General features: G+C 47.4%; 1 protein-coding gene across 1 annotated transcript; it reads right to left on the bottom strand.

Moving 5' to 3' along the window:
• Window positions 1-4,960: 4,960 nt before the first annotated feature.
• GLCE (glucuronic acid epimerase) lies at window positions 4,961-13,269 on the bottom strand. The gene is made up of 3 exons (XM_082321468.1): window positions 12,714-13,269; window positions 8,784-9,029; window positions 4,961-6,182 (listed from the first exon to the last, which is right to left on the bottom strand). Exons 1-3 carry the CDS (start codon window positions 13,258-13,260, stop codon window positions 5,158-5,160), a joined length of 1,818 nt encoding a protein of 605 aa, XP_082177594.1. The 5' UTR covers window positions 13,261-13,269; the 3' UTR covers window positions 4,961-5,157.
• Window positions 13,270-16,399: the final 3,130 nt, after the last annotated feature.

The following is a 16,399-nucleotide window of genomic DNA, read 5'->3' as shown; positions in this document are numbered from 1 at the left end:
GAAGGGAGGAAACCAGCGGCCCGGGGCCAGCGCCCGCAGGGTCCCTCCGGGTGGGCTGGGAGCAGAGCCGGGTCCCACAGGGCACCGCCGCGGGACGCAGCCAGCCCCGAGCACAGGCGTGCCTGCGCCCACGCCGCCCCGCGCCCTCGCAGCATCCTCAGCGGAGCACAGCGAGCTTCTTCCCGAGCGCCCTCAAAGCCTCTTTTCACAACCAGAAAGCTTCGGCCGAGGTTTTGCTCCTGGGCGCAGGAAACGCGTCCGTGCGCCATCTCTGTCTCCCAGCGCAGGTGAAGAAGCTGCCGCCTCCTTCGCTGGAGCCCTGCTGCGCGGGGAAGCCGCTCCCTCCATCAGCGCCGTCTCTCGTATTTCCTCGGGGTGACAGAAAGCCACAAAACCACAACGAATCCATTTAGAAGGGAGTGCCTTGAGAGGATGGCATCGCCTAAGCTCAGGAAGGCAATCAGGCTGGGCTTATAAAGGGGGAAAGCTCTTTAGAGCAGCATTTCTGCTGGTAGAAGGGGCCAGGAGGCACAGGGGGTGAGGGATGGAGGGAGGGATGGAGCCACAGCGGGATGGTGCAGAAGGGGGGCTGTACAGTGGAGCATTTTCCCACTAACGAGTACTGTTAATCTACACTAATCTAGAAAAACAAAAAAAAACCCACCAGAGAGACACCTCACCTTCACCACCACGAAGAGCAGGACCTGGTACCAGCATCTGCACACGCCGAGGGCGAGAGCAGAACCTCAAGGGCTTGAGGCCGGGCCAATGCTCTCGTTCCTACCCACACTTCGCCCCAGAAGCCTGACCTTGCTGTAATTAGCCATCAAATATTTCACACCGCCTCCTCAGGGAGAGCGACAGCCGGCCCCCAGCAGCAGGTTGTCTGCGGCCACCCAAGTGCATTGAGAAATAAAGTGCTGTTGGCGTACTCACAGCACGAGGATCCACCAACTCCCCGCGCCACAGGCCTGGCGACGCCTCGAAAGGAGCAGTAACTCCTCTGCCCCATGGATGCGGCTTTTCCTGGCAGCTGGCAGGAGATGCACAGGATCTGTCTGTCCCGGCGGGTGCAGACGGACAGACTCCCATCGCAGCCACGGGAGCCGGAGCAGAACCCCTCTGCTCGTTAGTGGTGATGACCATGGCACAAGGTGCTCCGTCCTGTTCGGCTTCAGTTCAACCCAACGAGAGCTACTCGGCGAGTTGCTTAGAGCTACAAATTCAAGAAGATGAGCTCTTAAAATATTTACTGTCCTAAAGATTCAAGCCAGCGAGCGCCAGGATGTCTCTCAACATTTGCACTTCGCCATTGCAGAACTCCACCTTGTTTAATAGGCTGAAACGCCGAGCGCTTGGCATTTAAATAGCTCCTGCCGTTTTTGGAAGAGATTAGTAAAGTATAGAAGCGGATATTTAACATTCAAGAAGCGCAACGCATACATGGGAGCTATCAGTCATTCCAGGCAGATGGTAAATGTATCTCCTTTCACCACAAACTGAGCAGCAAACATTCAAATTCATCACCAAGACAACATATTTAAATCCACTTCTATTTTCAATTCCTACGTTTTTAACAAACTGCTAAGTAATGAAAATCAATATTTTCACCCAAGCAGTTGGGAGGCAGTCCTGCAGCTCTGCCCGGCTGCCGAAGGTTTGCTCTACACGTTTCAGTCACGCAAAATGATTCAGGACGGAGTCAAACGCGGCATCCCGGCGGCAGCAGGAGGCACCGGCTTTCCCTCAGTCGGGAAAAGTCGGCTCCGACTTAACGGCACTTCTGCACCAAGGGGGGAAGCGTCACCTCGGGCCTGGAGTGGCTAAGGCAGAGGTGGCCTCAATCCCAATGTTGGGCGGGAATTTTGATAGGACTTGTGCGTTTTTAGCTGAAAACAAGAGTTAAGAGCGTGGTGCATTTCTTGCACATTACAAGCAACCTCAGCAGACTGCCCGTTGTCTTCGTTAGGGTATTTTTTTAGCGCCCAGTTAGTTAAAATCATTATTTAACAAAAATTATATGAACTCAAAATAAGATGCATTCAGCAGAAATAACTCACATCGGCAACATGCTGCGTGAACTTCACTTGAGCGGACAGAGAATGTACACCCGTGGTCCTTATCCCAAATTGGCAAACTCCTAACCGCTGAAGAAAGAACATTTTCCACCTTACTTAGAATAAAAACCTTCTGGAATTCCCTAAAAGGAGACAACTCAGAACCACTAAGACGACTGCTCATCAGAGCTCATCTGCAACCACACGTAGGGCAGAAGTTACCCACTGAAATAATGCAAATGCCCCACGTTTGTCTTAAGATAAAAAAATTTATTTTACAGTTTTATAAAGCAGCTTTACATTAAGCACAAACGTTGATCCGTTTACTTTGTATATAAACATAGTAGAACCTTTCCCTCTGCAAAAAGTCATGTCTCGCTGTATATAAAACTAACGTGTGCACATTGTGCTTAAACTGCAAAGTCTGTACAGCTTTACAAAGGACTACCCTTTACAAGAGCATCCTGTAAACAATTTATTGCATATTTAACACATGGTGTATATCCCACATGTAAAAAAAAAAAAAAGTAGAAAAAATAAAGTACAATTACAAGGTGAATGAAAATAGCAGCTTTCAGTGAATGTCTTGCACAATGGCCGAGAAAAACAGCACTGCCACACTTGTACAGTTGTGCTTGTGTGTCACTGGTTTGCATATACCCATGCGCACTATGTTTCCGATGAAGTCTATGTACAGAAAGCCTCATAGAAAGATTAAACAGATCTTAGCGACTAAGACCTTTGTCAGTTTGAAGACCGAAAACAAACAGACAAAACCCAACTTAAGTGAATTCGATGAAGTTATGGGCACCGACGTCCAATAATCCTCTTCCACTGCACAACTCAATTAAAAAATAAAACAGGAGAAACCCCCACGCCAGCTCTCTTCGGTTCTACCACCTCTGACGGTGGTTGGTTTAATTGACACGTGTGCTAAGGCCAACAAAACCGCGACGGAGGCGTTAAGGATAAGGTGGTCTGACAGGACCGACGGCGTTGGCGTGGCCAACCTACGCTTCTGAGCTCACCTATCCGACAGCTGCCGGGCTGACTCTCACGCAGCACGGAAAGATCAGCGACACCGCGATTTTGCAACTGGCATTCATGAAAAAAAGAGGAAATTGTGGCCTCCATAAGGCACCGATACCATCTCTTGAGCAGTACCCAAAGCATCTCGCTAGATTCTCCAAATCCAAAGAGGAAACACGCAGGAGAAAGATGTTTCTGTGTTTGCAGTAAGGATCAGTCGTTCAGTAAAGGAAGCACATTTTTCTGGGTTTTGTGTGTGCGTGCGCGCGCGTGTGTGTGTATACGCATGTACATAAAAAAAAAATTCACCTCTGCTACCTTTGGTATTGAAATTTCTCCTGTGACATCCACTTCTTAATCGATATGATCGTAGCACGCGTTTGCAAAGATCAAGTAATTACAAAGTTGTCTCAAATATCTGCAAGAAATAAAAAAAGCATCAAAAAATAAAGAAAAAAAAAAAATCAAGATGCATATTGTCCTTGTGCCCAGCCTTTTTGTGATTTGAATCAACTTTGTCCTCAGTATGAACATCCTAAGCTTAACCTCCACCTACACGTCCAACACGTAGTAGGATCAGTGGAAAAACCGCTACGGTAGTACGTGTCCTTCCCATGCCGGCATACGGCGGGAGCTTTCGAGTCTGGGACTCCTACAGCAAACACCAGCATGCCTCAGCAGAGCTGATAACCCAGTATTTGCTCCGCTACCAAACTAAACACCCCCGATCTAAGGATGCAATCGGTTGGTTTTACTCTTCTGGATCAACCAGGATGCTACACGCCGGGAAGGCAGGCTATGGTGGGTGTAAAGGATTGATAAGAAGGAACAAGAAACCGCCTGGTTTCTTTTGCATTACCACAGTACAGTGAAAGCGTTTGGGTTCGGACACGTGTGTTCGGTTATTGCACGAGTACCCTTGCTCGCCTGGCAGAGCCACGAAGACAAAGCACACCCACGAAGCCAGTGCTGGAGATGCAACGACCCCTTACACGATGAGTAAGACAGTAGGCAGAGGTGAAACCTGTCATTAAAGCACAGGTGGAGCTGGAAAGGCCTCTGGGGTAATTTTAATTTTTAAAATGCTTGATATACTCAAGCAGGTTAAAAATGAAAATCACCATAGGAAAACCTTAATTAATTCCAATTTAATTTCCTGCACGCTACTCAAAACGAGCTCCACATCACACTGAGGAATTCAAGACAAGTCTCCCAAAGAATGAAGTTACCAAAGCTTAGAGAAACCTCTCAGATGTCGTAAAAAATACAGTGAAAAACATTGGGCTCCACGACAAGCGACTGCAGCTACCAGGGAGGAGATGACACCAGCAAACCTGACGGGCGATGGTAAATTTGGCTTTCTAAAAGGGGGGTGGCACGGCTGCAGGCTTTGTGAGCTCCGCGAGCCCCACCGAGTTGTGCTTACGTGACGTGCCTTCGAAGCCTGCACGCCGTCTGCGTGTTTTCCGTCCACATGTCTGTAAAGAAACCATACAGCTAAAGGATCTCCATACAGAGAATTGGGAAGAAAAAAAAAAAAAAAAGTAGTGTATTTTTCACCCCAAGAAAAGAATCCGTATTAAAAAAAACCCCACCATTAAAAAGATACACTGTCCACTACCCAGGCTACAAGTAAATACACATTTACGGCGTTACACCACATGATCTGTTATGCTGTTCCAACATAGACACATATAACTCCATTTTAAAAGAGGCCACAGACTAACTTTTCAGGCAAGTGCTGGACTTGAGAGACCTGTATGGCTTCTGCAAATATTTTCCTGCAAAAAGGAAAAAAAAAAAAAAAAAAGCAAACCAAAAAACGTCCCCAAACTCAGGAGCACAAAGGGGTTTTGCTTCGTGCAGATAGTTTCGCTGTGGAGCACTAAGGACAGGTGAAGTTCCCGAATCCCACCCATCAGACCCAAATATTTCCACACTGGAATGCAATGATTTCAGAAGATCAGTTTTAAGGATCACTTCTTTGAAACGGTCCCTACAAAATTTAGGATGCAACCTTTGAAACTGTACCTCTGCGAGGCAGCAGGACCGAGGGGTTTGGTTGTAAGCTCTAGTTGTGCTTTGCCCGGCCGCCTCGCAGGTAGCTCTTCCACCTCTTGACGAACTCTTTGAAGATGGGGGACTCGTCTATCGTGCTGAGGAGCTGGAGCTGGTTGATGTGGGTGGTGTGATAGTCCCATCGCGCCAGGTTGGGAGCGGTGCCGAGCATGAAGTGCCGAAGGTCGTAGATGGTCCCTGAGCCGGTGTCGTAAAGGGGAAGCATGGCCTTCAGGGACTCCATGCCCCGCTCGTAGAGGACCCGCGCCTCCTTCCCCAGCTTCTCCCCAGCCGTTTCTTTTAAGTCATACAGCCCGATTAAGGAGTACATGAAGCCGTTGAGCACGAAGGAGCTGGGCGAGGTTGGGTACTCCTCGTACCAGTCGTGCCGGTTCATGAAGACGGCTTTCACCCCGCGCTGCTCCGACGGCAGCTTGTAGGGCGCCGTCGCCCGCAGAGCCGAGTTGAGGAACGCGTGGTCCTTCGTCAGCAGGTACGCCCGCACCAGCGTCGAGATGGCCTGTCCTTGCGCCATGGCCGAGTACCAGCCCGGGTCCAAGGACTTAAATCCTTCCCCCAGCTTCCTCGTCACCATGATGGGCCAGCCGCCCCTCTCGTCCTGGTTCCTCACCAGCCAGTTGCTGGCAGCAAAAAAAGCCGCCATGTGAGCGGTGGCCGAGATGGTGACGTTATCGAGGAAGCCTCTACCTTTTGCTACCAGCCTCACCACTCTCTTGGGCATGATTTTGGTCTGCTTCACGGCTTTCGTGTTCGAGAGGCCGACGCCTTTCCGCAGGTCGGTCACCAGGTCCCTGGTGAGGGTGCTCCAGCTAGTCCTGGGACCGATGCCGTAGTAGATGTCTCGGTCCTTAAAAGCGATGAGCTGGGTGTTGGAGACATAGTGCACGGTGAAGAGCTGGTTCTTCTCCGTCGTCTCGAGAACCACGGAAACGCTCCCGTTCGTTATGAATTTGAGATCAAAAGAAATAATAAAATCTCGGGTGTTCCCAAGCTGCAGAGACACCCCCTCGGTATTTTCTGCAAAACAAACAAAAAAAGCCTTGTTCAGCGGTAAAGCACTCATTTCTCCAAAACGTTTAAGCTACGAAGCACAGCTTCCAGCGGTAAACCCTCTTACCAAGCAGGAACCAAAAGCTTTTAGGGCAGCCCATCAATAATTCCATCATTCTTTCTGCCCACTATCATATATTATTTAATTAAGGATAAAAGTAAATCCGTGAGCGAAGGCCGACTCCCGCAGCACTGGGGAGAACTCGTTTGCATCTTACATTAAGACGCTGCAGCACTTCGCTGCGGAGCAGAAGTGCCAGGGGCTCGATCGATGGCTTTATCGGATGCTTTTGGTACCTGATGGATGGAGGAGCGCGACGGCCGCCAGCCGGATCTGGGGTAAGGGAAAGGGCCACCAACGGCAGGGTCCTACTGCTGCCTGCAGCTGCCTGCAGCTCAGGAGGCAGGCAGGACAGGCAGAGCCGGACTTTTCCTATGGGACGGGGCACAGCAGCCAAGCTGCAAGGATGTAGACGTTGCGTGATTTTCCTCTGCCATAATTCAAAATATAAGCCGACAACCACCCTTTTGTTCCAAACTGAAAATTTCACTTGGCAGAAAAGACACCAAAAACGCTTGAGCAGTCGCATTTCTGCATAAAGCTCCGCTTTCAGGAAAAAAAAAAAGCCAGAAGTGCCGAGAAGCAGGTATTTAGGATCCCCTCAGGACTAATATTTAATTCTGTGACTTTTTTCTTTCCCAACCTGACAGTTCCAAAAACCAGTGCGATGATTAGTTTAATGGGGAAAAAATGGAAAGAAGATAGAAAGGCTAACGTGTTAAAGTATTTATTAACCTCTCCATTGGCAAAACTCAGTTTAATTAAAAAAAATACTAAATAAAGCTCCTAGGCAATGCTACATAATGAAATCCAGTGTTCTCTCGCAGGCTAGGCTTTAAAATGTAAAATCAACTCCTCCCCAACAAACCGATGCTAGAAGATCAAAGGGCTAATTAGTTTGTAAGGCTGCGTGCAAATCCTGTAGCTCCGAAGGCACAGAGGGATGATAAACACTTAAAGACAGCCATCTTAAATTAACGGCTTTCTATAGAATAAAATTCTCCCGTGCAAGGCAATTGTTTCCTTTCTGCTACTTCTCCATGAGTGAAACGCCCTATAAATGTTTCTACGTGCAGCCAGCGAGTTATGGTCCGCTTTCCCCATCTCCCAGACTAATCTACGGCGTTTCGCGTCACGACCGTTTCCACATCTTGTGCTGCAAGGTGCTATTGTACAGGACCTATTATTTTGACTGAATGTGATGTTTTCCAGCCTTTTACAGTAAAAGCTTCACTCCTTTGAGTTTTGGAGATCAGCATCTGCTTTGGGAGAGGAAACCGAGCGCTTTGTTCCACAACGTTTTGCTCCTATGAAAAATCTAATTAAAAAACCCCACTCGCAATTCCTGTCAAGTAAGTTTTATGGTTCCTTGGAAATAAATGCTTGTGTGATAACGAAGTGAATTATAACAGAAGGGGAAAAAAAGAGTTTTAAGAAGCAAAGGAGAGAACTAAAGGCTGCCCGTTGTTTGCACTGCCTTAAGCGCCTATAAATCCATTACTTAAGGCCATCTAAGATGAGTGGATGCATATCGTGGCCTTCAAGCCCCACAGATTACTCTGCCATCAATAAAGGATGAGGAGTGAATACATAACAGATCTTTTAGCCCTTCCTCTCCCCGTATTTATCTACTACAAAGACACAAGAGTGTTCGACAATTTTTTCCCTAGAGACCTGGGCCTAAGGTGCCAACTGAAAATTACTTCATTGTCTTTTTAAGTAATGGACTCGTTAATTCTAATGGCTATTGATTGAGGAAAAATACATTACATCCTTATTAATGAGCCTGTCCTAGCACAAAGGAAACTCTTGCATGAAATAATGAATTTCCCTGCTAAGTACGAAACAGAACACGGTAAATTGAAGAGACGGCAACAAAATGCATCTTGCGCGTCTGCAGGTGAAGGAGAGCGCCCGTATGCAGCCCCAGATCTTCACCGTCCTCCCCGGGTCCCCTGCAGCTGCTCCCTCTTGCTCTCTTGTTTCAGGCAACTTGGGTTAGCCAGAAATAAGATCTCAAATTTTGCAAAAATAGTTGCATCCCAATGAAGAGAGAGATCCCGGGTCCAACCGGAGAGCTGCACGTGCTATGCTTGCTCCAGGCTGAAAATAGACCTTATCTGTCATCTGTCAACATCTGCTTATCACACGTCAGTGCTATTTCCCAGGCTTCACAACTGGTTCCTTTTTTTTTTCCGCTTCTATTTTGAGACAGAAGCTGAAAGGCTCAGGAAACGTGACTGTAGCTTCTCAATGCCCTCCACGCATACATCCACCCATTTTTTCATGAAAATAGTGTTGAAAAAGCAGTGACGGAGAGAAAACAGAAGAAAAGAAAAACTCCAGCGGTACAGAAACGAGATGACATTCTCAGGCGAGATCTTAAGGATGGGAAGTCACGCAGGAGAAATGAAAACACATTAATCCCAGCAAGTTAAAGCTCCTCTGACACCATCTGTGCAAATTAACGGACGTGGCTTAGCTGCCGCGCATTTAGGACAACCCACCTGGAGCGACAAACTGTTTGACGCTAGTGAACTTGGCTTTATCAGACACCGTGGCCAGAGAACAGCCTTTCGGCACCGTCCAGTCCACGGACCTGCTGGTTTTGTCCTTCTCTTCGGCCGTTTCGTACACCTCGATGTGGGGTGGTTTCTCCGTCAGGTTTTTACTGTAGTGACTTAACCCGTACTGTGCAATCTGGATGGGGTAGAAATAGCCTTGAGGTCCCCACTGCGTGGACAACGGCACACCTACGAGAGAGGAAGAACATGAGGATTTTACTGGCACATTTTCAAAAAAACAGTGTTTGCAGCCCTGCCCGCTCCTCCTCCGTGCCCCATCACTCCTTTACTTCTGCCAGATGATATTTCTAGGCTTCACCATTAGTGAGCCTTGAGGAAAGTCCTGGTCGAGGAGCGAATTGCTCCCATTTACACTGAGACCCGTGACGAGTCAAAACTAAGCAGATTTGAGTGGCAAAGTCCTTATCACGGTCTTCCATACATTCTCATTTAATTGTTTACTGAAGCATCATGCTTATTTTAAAATACATTTAAAATGCCCTAACAGATTTTCCCCCCATACCCCAGAGACCACTAAAGCTCCAAACGATGTTACAACTAACGCAATCCCTTTAACGCCACATAAATCTTTGCAACTTTAGCGTATATGTTATTACTAGATTTTGGTAAGAGTTATTTGATGCTAAAAGAGCAATTTACCCAGCATCTACAAATCTGCTCCAATTACCTCGGCTCCCCTAAGAGCATTACAAGCGCAGTCTGAAGTGATGCCTGCGGAAAGCAGCCTCGCTCTCCGTGCAATACCAGCAGAATACGGCCCAGTTCTTCCACCCAAAGCTGTCCCTTGTCCTCAGAGCTACTGCTCCAGCCCAGCCGTCCCTGGCATTAACCCTCCACACACAGCTCCCCGTCCCAAAAGCTGGCTGCCTCGCAGGGGAGCACACTTCATTTAGGGTTAGGGTGATTTTAGATTTGAAAGTCCGCACCGACCAGAAGAACCCCCTGGAGCACCACCTCTTTAGAGGAGTCAAGGCAGGAAGATCACAGAGACCATCTGCAGCCCGATGGGTTGGATTTCACAGGGAAAACTCGTTGTATGAGCTCAGACAATGTCACACAGCCGTGCTCGATATAAAACTTCCACCCTCCGTTAACGATCGTTAGCAGAGATCATACCCTGCCGAGCTCCAGGCTCTCCTCTGCCTGCCCTTCACCAGCTCCCAGGCGCCGCAGCCTCCAGTTTTGGGTGGAAAAACCCTCGCAACCATAAACTGCCTACTGCCTCGCCGGCTGCGTGGGAAACGGCAACAAACTGTGCGGAGGATACTTCTTCATACACGTACGTCCGTAGGCCAGCAAACACGCCATACTTAAGATATAGATAAAAACAGGATTCTCCTGAAGTCCTGGATTTTATTTGGAACAAATTCCCAACCTCTAAATATGAATCCAAAGTGGGAATATATCATTGTGACCCTCTGGCAGGAAACCAAGGATATTTAGTATTGTAAACCTTTGCACGCACGTAAGAAAAGAAAAAAGATGAAAATAAGCAAATTGGCTTTTGCACCATTTCCCTCCGTTTGCAACCTCAAGCTCAGAAACCAATTTCTTCTGAAATCTGGTACAATGAAAAGATTACTTAAAGTAAATGTAAAAAGATACATTTTCATACATATTCTGGTGCTTTGTGTTACTAATAAATATTACAGATGGAGATGTGATGGCTTACTGCTGCCTAAAGAGAAAACCATCACGGGAAATATTTAAATACCATGTATTATCTCAACTCCTGGAAGCCAGCTCGCCTATTAATGCTAAACATTTTCAGTTAAGGGTGCATTCATTGAGACTGAAAGATGCAAAAAAAGAAATCTGCTGGAAGAGCTTTACTTGAAATTTATACAAGATGACAAGATGAAATTCCCCAGGTCATAGGACATAACAACACATTAACCTTGCAGAAAGAGAGAAGGGGAAAATATAGCACGATTTTTTTTTCATCGTGCAGCCCTAGAGATTCTCATATTGCTGGAATGATGCAAGGCAAGAGCCTAAAACCATCTGAGAACATATTTTAATATTAAAACCCCTTCCCTACAAACTACAACTATTTCTCTTTTCTGACCTTTTTGCTGGTTGCCAATAACTCTATTGCCTTTACAAAACCCAGGCTCTGGCACCACGTTCCACAATGATAGGCCTCAAATCACAGGCTGCAAAAAAGCAGCGTTTATAGATAAATAACCACGTTGTCGAGCATTAAGCTCGCTGGTCTCTCGAGGTTTAAGTAGAGAGCAGCTACACGCAGCACCTCACGCGCGCGTCTGGCAAGGCAAGAGGCTGCCAAATCTGTCCGGGTTCTCAATTAGGTCTTACTGAATTTCAGCTTTTTGCTGAAAAACGTCACAAGAACCGCGGAGTCCAGCTGCAAGGGGCATCTCGCACATCTTCCACGTTTCATACAAACACCGGTGGGGCTCCAAGACCCAGGTCCAAGCCCACCCCTCGACAACAAAAGCAGCACCCGTGGCTATTACTCGTATTCACAAGCTGTATTTAATCAGCAACTAGAAAGAAAAGCCTCAGCCTCTCCCAGCAGATGTAAAGCCCGAGCAGGGCAATGCTCACGCGTAGTGGATGTGTAGTCACTAGGATGCATTTGCACCTCTGGGAGAGCCCCGAGTTTCAAAGCCCTGTTCCCCTTCCTTGGCAGATGTAACGAGGATGAGAGTTAAAAAAGTAATAAAGATGTGAGAGTCACCTTAAAAAACCAAACAACTGACATATACCCTATGCATTTGTTCATGCGAATCCTTTACAGACAAATTAATTGCATGACACGCCAGCTTTCTGCAGTGACCGTATCATGAGAAGAGCTCATATCAACACAGCAGAGCATCACCGATCAGTGAGATGCATGAAAATTAATGTGTTTTATTAAGTAAAAGTTGGTCTTTAATTTATGAGGGGTCACAGTGTCACATTGCATAATAGTTTTATAAAGTCATTAATTTTTTAATATGAAACCTGACAAGAATTTTCTGCGATCAAATCTTTGCCGAGATGCGGGAAGACCTCGCGTCTTAATTACCGATTGCACGGTTTAGCAAAAGCGCAAATCGGAAAGGTTTTACCGTATATTAATTTTATCCAGGGATGCTTCGATGGCTGGAGAGCTTTTTGACCCTGCAGCAGCTCCCCAAAACCTCCTCGCCTTGCTGCGGGCAGCAGCAGCACCTTTCCAGCTTTGGCAAGAGCTAATCCCACGCTGCTGAGCGAGAGCCTCCCCGCTTGCTCTGGAGCAGCCCAGCGGTGAAGGTTCGACTGCTGTGTCTCCAGCACTGCCCCAGCAATGCAAGGAGACGGGATATTGTTAAACCTGAAGACAAAACCCCAAATATTAAGCTGCCCGTGAGCGGCCAGGCCATTCCGCAGGTGCTGGCAGTGCTGTTTGGCTCAAAGCACGGGGCTGTACCTGTGCTGGCGAGGAAGCAGAAGCCTCCTCAGACAGCAGGGCCAAGCTTTTTTATTTAATTTTAGATTTTCAAATAACTGTGGCTCCCTGACAGATACGACAAGTGTAAAAACCAATGCCAAAACCTGACAGCAGTACTATAAGAGAAGCATCCTGGCACCTCTGGAGTTTGCTGCAATCAGTAAAACCAGAGACCACAGACCCATAGAACAGTTTGGGTTGGAAGGGACTTTTAAATGTCACCTAGTCCAACCCCCAGGATGCAGGATGGGAAAACTTGTCACGAAGCGGAGACTGCACACGATTTCTCAAAGTTTTTTTTTTTACCGAGACTATCATGACAAAATTCAGACCACTTTGCATCTCAAATGATGGCAGCAAATTTTAAAAAGCATTTCAACTATTAAAAGAAAAATAAAATACTCGACACAAACCTTCAACGCCACTTATGCACTTGACTCTGTCTCGAACCTCTACGTTGTAGCCCTCGAAGGACATGAAGACCCCGTCGGGGTGGTAAGGTGCTCGCTGTGTGTATACTTTGGAGTAGCTATGAGAGAATTCAAACCTGTCATAACCATCGTACTGAGCAATTTTCCCATAAACCTCAAAGTATTTCTCTACCCAGCTGAACGGCAGGAAGACCTCGTTGCCTTCCCTCCTCCCTTTAACGGTGTGCTCGTCATTGATCAGACAGTCAATCTCCTCGTACTTCAGCCCCGGGGCTTTGTTGGCGTTGAAGCTCCCTGCGACGGGGGGAGCCTTCTGCTGCTCCTGGGGCGATGCCTCCTCGCTCTGCTGCCGGGCCGGGTCGCTCTCGGAGGCGGCGGCGGCTCGGCGTTCGAGGCCGGCGAGGCTGCGGGGGAACGGGCCGGCTCTGTCGGAGGAGCATCGGTTCCAGAGCAGCACCGTCACCAGGGTGAAGAGGGCGCAGATGATGATCAGAGTCTTGTAGTTGACCCGAGCTGCCAAGCAACGCATATTCACACCATACCTGCAAAACAGAGAGGGGAGAGCTTTTTACGGGCGGGTGCTTCCAGCCGGAGCTGTTGGTTCTGCTGATGCAGAGCCCCGGTAGAGCCTGTCCGGCGGGAGCATCGCCACATGCACGCCACGACGGCGTTGGGTGGGAAGGGGACAGATGGAGGCACCTAGAAGAGAATTTGGGTTTTTCCAGCTCTCCATAAGCAACGAGATCAAACGTACCAAGTCATGATTCACCTCCCGGCTGCGACGACGTTGTTTCACCAAATGCAAAGGACGCAAAGAAACCGCGGCAATCGCAGGGCAAATGGTTCTCAACGAAAAGCGGGACGTTAACGAGATGCTCAGCAACCACTGGGAATCAGCAAACAAGCTCTCACCGGCCTCGGCGCACAGGAGGAAGAGAAATCCTCAGCAGAATATAACCACCACCTACTCAGCACCGTGAAAGAGGGATTTCCAACAAAACAGCCCTACGATCAAAACCTGAAGCCTAGAAATAGCCGTAGTTCACACAGCTGAAATCACCAAGATATCTACTAAAAACAGATGGCTCTTTTTGCCTTTTTTTTTTTTTTTTTAAAGCACAAACTATCAACATTTTTCCGAGATGAAAACTCAACACTCGAGGCCGGATCGATTCTTGACGTTACCACACCTCAAATGCACTTTTAAAGCAATACCGTGTACGAGGAGGAGCAAGCGGGCTGGTAACGGAGGACTTTACAGCCAGAGCCGAGGCGGGGACGGTGCCAGCGGCCCCGAGCCAGGAGCCAAAGCGAAGGAGGGACTGGGAAAGGACGGGACCGTCCCTGGGGACGGGACCTCCACGGACACGCTCGGGGGCTCACGTGTCCCGGTCCCCCAGGAGAAGGCAGAAACTATGTAAACCCTCGCTCGGGATTTTCTTTTCTTCTTTTTTTTTTTCTGCAAGATGAACCTCCTGCTGCGTGAAGCGTGCTCCACCACCACCGTTACAGCCCTGGAGAGGAGCAAGGCTGAGCAGCGCGGGAATAAATCCAGAAGTTGAAGTGATTTAAGCACGTTTGCTCAGAAGACCCTACTTTTGCTGAGGAATGAAGTCCTTCAAACAAACGACATCCATGTTTTTCAAATGCACAGGAATATTTAAGATATACTTCATAAAATCCCTATTAAACAGAAGTTTAATTTCGCCTCCCTACTAAGCTGCAGTTTCAGAGCCGCTGAGTTAAGTTTTAAAGCCTTTGTTTAATTGCAGCCCCATCAGACATCCCCGGGGCCGCTCGGCAGCGGAGCCGGGACGGTCCAGCAGCGCTGGTGATTTCCACGAGGTGCTCCAGAAACGGCTGCAGGTATTGGCAATATTCTGCTGACAGGCAGCAGTTAACCATACAGCAATTAAAAGGAGTTTCACCTCGAGTTCCACCCCCCCGCTTTGTAAATGGAAATTATCTCCCACCAGTTTTATGCTTCCATACTGTAAGCACCATCTGGTCATTTAAAACTGGACTTTAAAAGATAAGTGTCTTATTTTCTGAAAGCCCAGTTTACTACAAGCTTGCAGAGAACATAAATTTATATATAATTGTATTTTTATGGAAATGCTAGCATAAGAATAAATCCAATTTTCTGCATCAGCAGATAATTTTTAGTGATGATGCCTTCAGGATGACCTCAACAAATACACCCTGCTCTTTCTACCCAAAGGGATAATTCAGTTTTAAATAGGGAACGACATTTCTGACACACTTCACCCCTACCTATAAAACTCAAAATTAATTAAGCCATCTGGATTACCAGGGGTTGGGGAGAGAAGGAAGGGAAAACACCATCACCATGCATTTTACATCCCTGTGACCCCATGCCCGTTACTCCATGGGTTTAAACAGACTCCATAGCTGCAAAAAGGTCCTGGCTATGCCATTATATGCAGCTTTTATTTTATTTTGGTTCTGCTGCCTTGGACAGTAAAGAATTTGGAGCAGCACAAAGCGTTTCCTACGCTCGCCTTGCAGCTCCCGGGAAGAGGAGGAGATGCTGCAGGTCGAGTCCAGCCGCATCCGCAGCTTCCTGGCAACGCTGCTGAAATATTTAGTTTTCATGAACTATAAATGAACTGAAGAGGACTCGGAAAGAAAAGCGGAGTATTTTCAGAGAACCATCGCATTAAGTCTCACCAGTCACCGAACAAAAAAATCTAGAAATATCAGCGCAGGAGAGAGACTTATTACATGTTAAATGGATAGATGGATTTTTATTCAAGTGCAGAAAAAAAGAATTCAGAATTTCAACAGTAGAAAGAAGTCATTTAAACCCACAAAGGGACTGCGTTAAATTGGTTTATTCCCTTGCTGCTCTTATGAAAAGGATTTCATCATACCGTACTTAAAAGAGTTAAGGAGTACAACACGGGAAAGTAGTTTTAAGGTAGGAAGCGATATAGCCACGAGCCCCACGTTTGTTTTCTCCCCGTTCCGCAGGATGGCATACCCAGCCTCTCCAGGGCTGCGCACCCAAACATCTCCCACCGACATTTGAAGGCGCAGGCCGTTTATCGTAGAAGTCGATCCCTAACCCTCAATAATACCGGAGCTACAGGTTTTAGAGGGCAAATAATTCTCAGAAGCCTGGCTAAAACTCCTTGAACTCCTACGCCGGATTACTACTGCGAGCTGCAGAAACGGCTGCGGCCGAGCGATGCAGGGCTGTTACTTACAGCTGGGACCGGCAGCCGCGCGGGCCCACAGCGACAACGTAAATAATCTATAAATTGATATTTGTTTAGCTTTACGCCGTTCACGCTTACGTAGTGGCTGTACAAATCATTATATAAATTCTAATTAAAATGCAATGAAATGGCATTTCTTACAGAGTGAACGACTAGTTTCAAATGCATCAGGGGTGCAATTAGAGAAACTCATTTGCCCAATTCAAGTGAGGTGTCAAGGCTTCTGAAACGCTGTTTTTAATATAAAGAACAACTGGGTTAAATAAAAATTACAGCTTGCTACCACTGCTTTATTAATGATGCCTGGAGAAAGGACAAATCTTGGTACTCCATGCTGTGAATCGGGAGCCCGCAGTCCCGGCTGTGTGTCTGACAATGACAGAGTCTGTTCTGGTACTCAGTCCTTACATAAACCCAAGTTATTCG

The sequence above is a fragment of the Platalea leucorodia genome, assembly GCF_965183815.1.
Source record: "Platalea leucorodia genome assembly, chromosome: 9".
NCBI lineage: Eukaryota > Metazoa > Chordata > Aves > Pelecaniformes > Threskiornithidae > Platalea > Platalea leucorodia.
Note: the sequence above shows the minus strand (reverse complement) of the source record. Positions and strands in the feature narration are given on the sequence as shown.

Bases quoted from the DNA above. Each gene is read 5' to 3' on its own strand.
- GLCE (XM_082321468.1), bottom strand. From the start codon at position 13,260: ATGCGTTGCTTGGCAGCTCGGGTCAACTACAAGACTCTGATCATCATC. The intron at 9,030-12,713 runs GTTTGTGTCGAG...CCTCTCTCGTAG, and splicing joins GTGCATAAGTGGCGTTGAAG to GTGTGCCGTTGTCCACGCAG. The intron at 6,183-8,783 runs GTGGGTTGTCCT...TTTGTTTTGCAG, and splicing joins CAAACAGTTTGTCGCTCCAG to AAAATACCGAGGGGGTGTCT.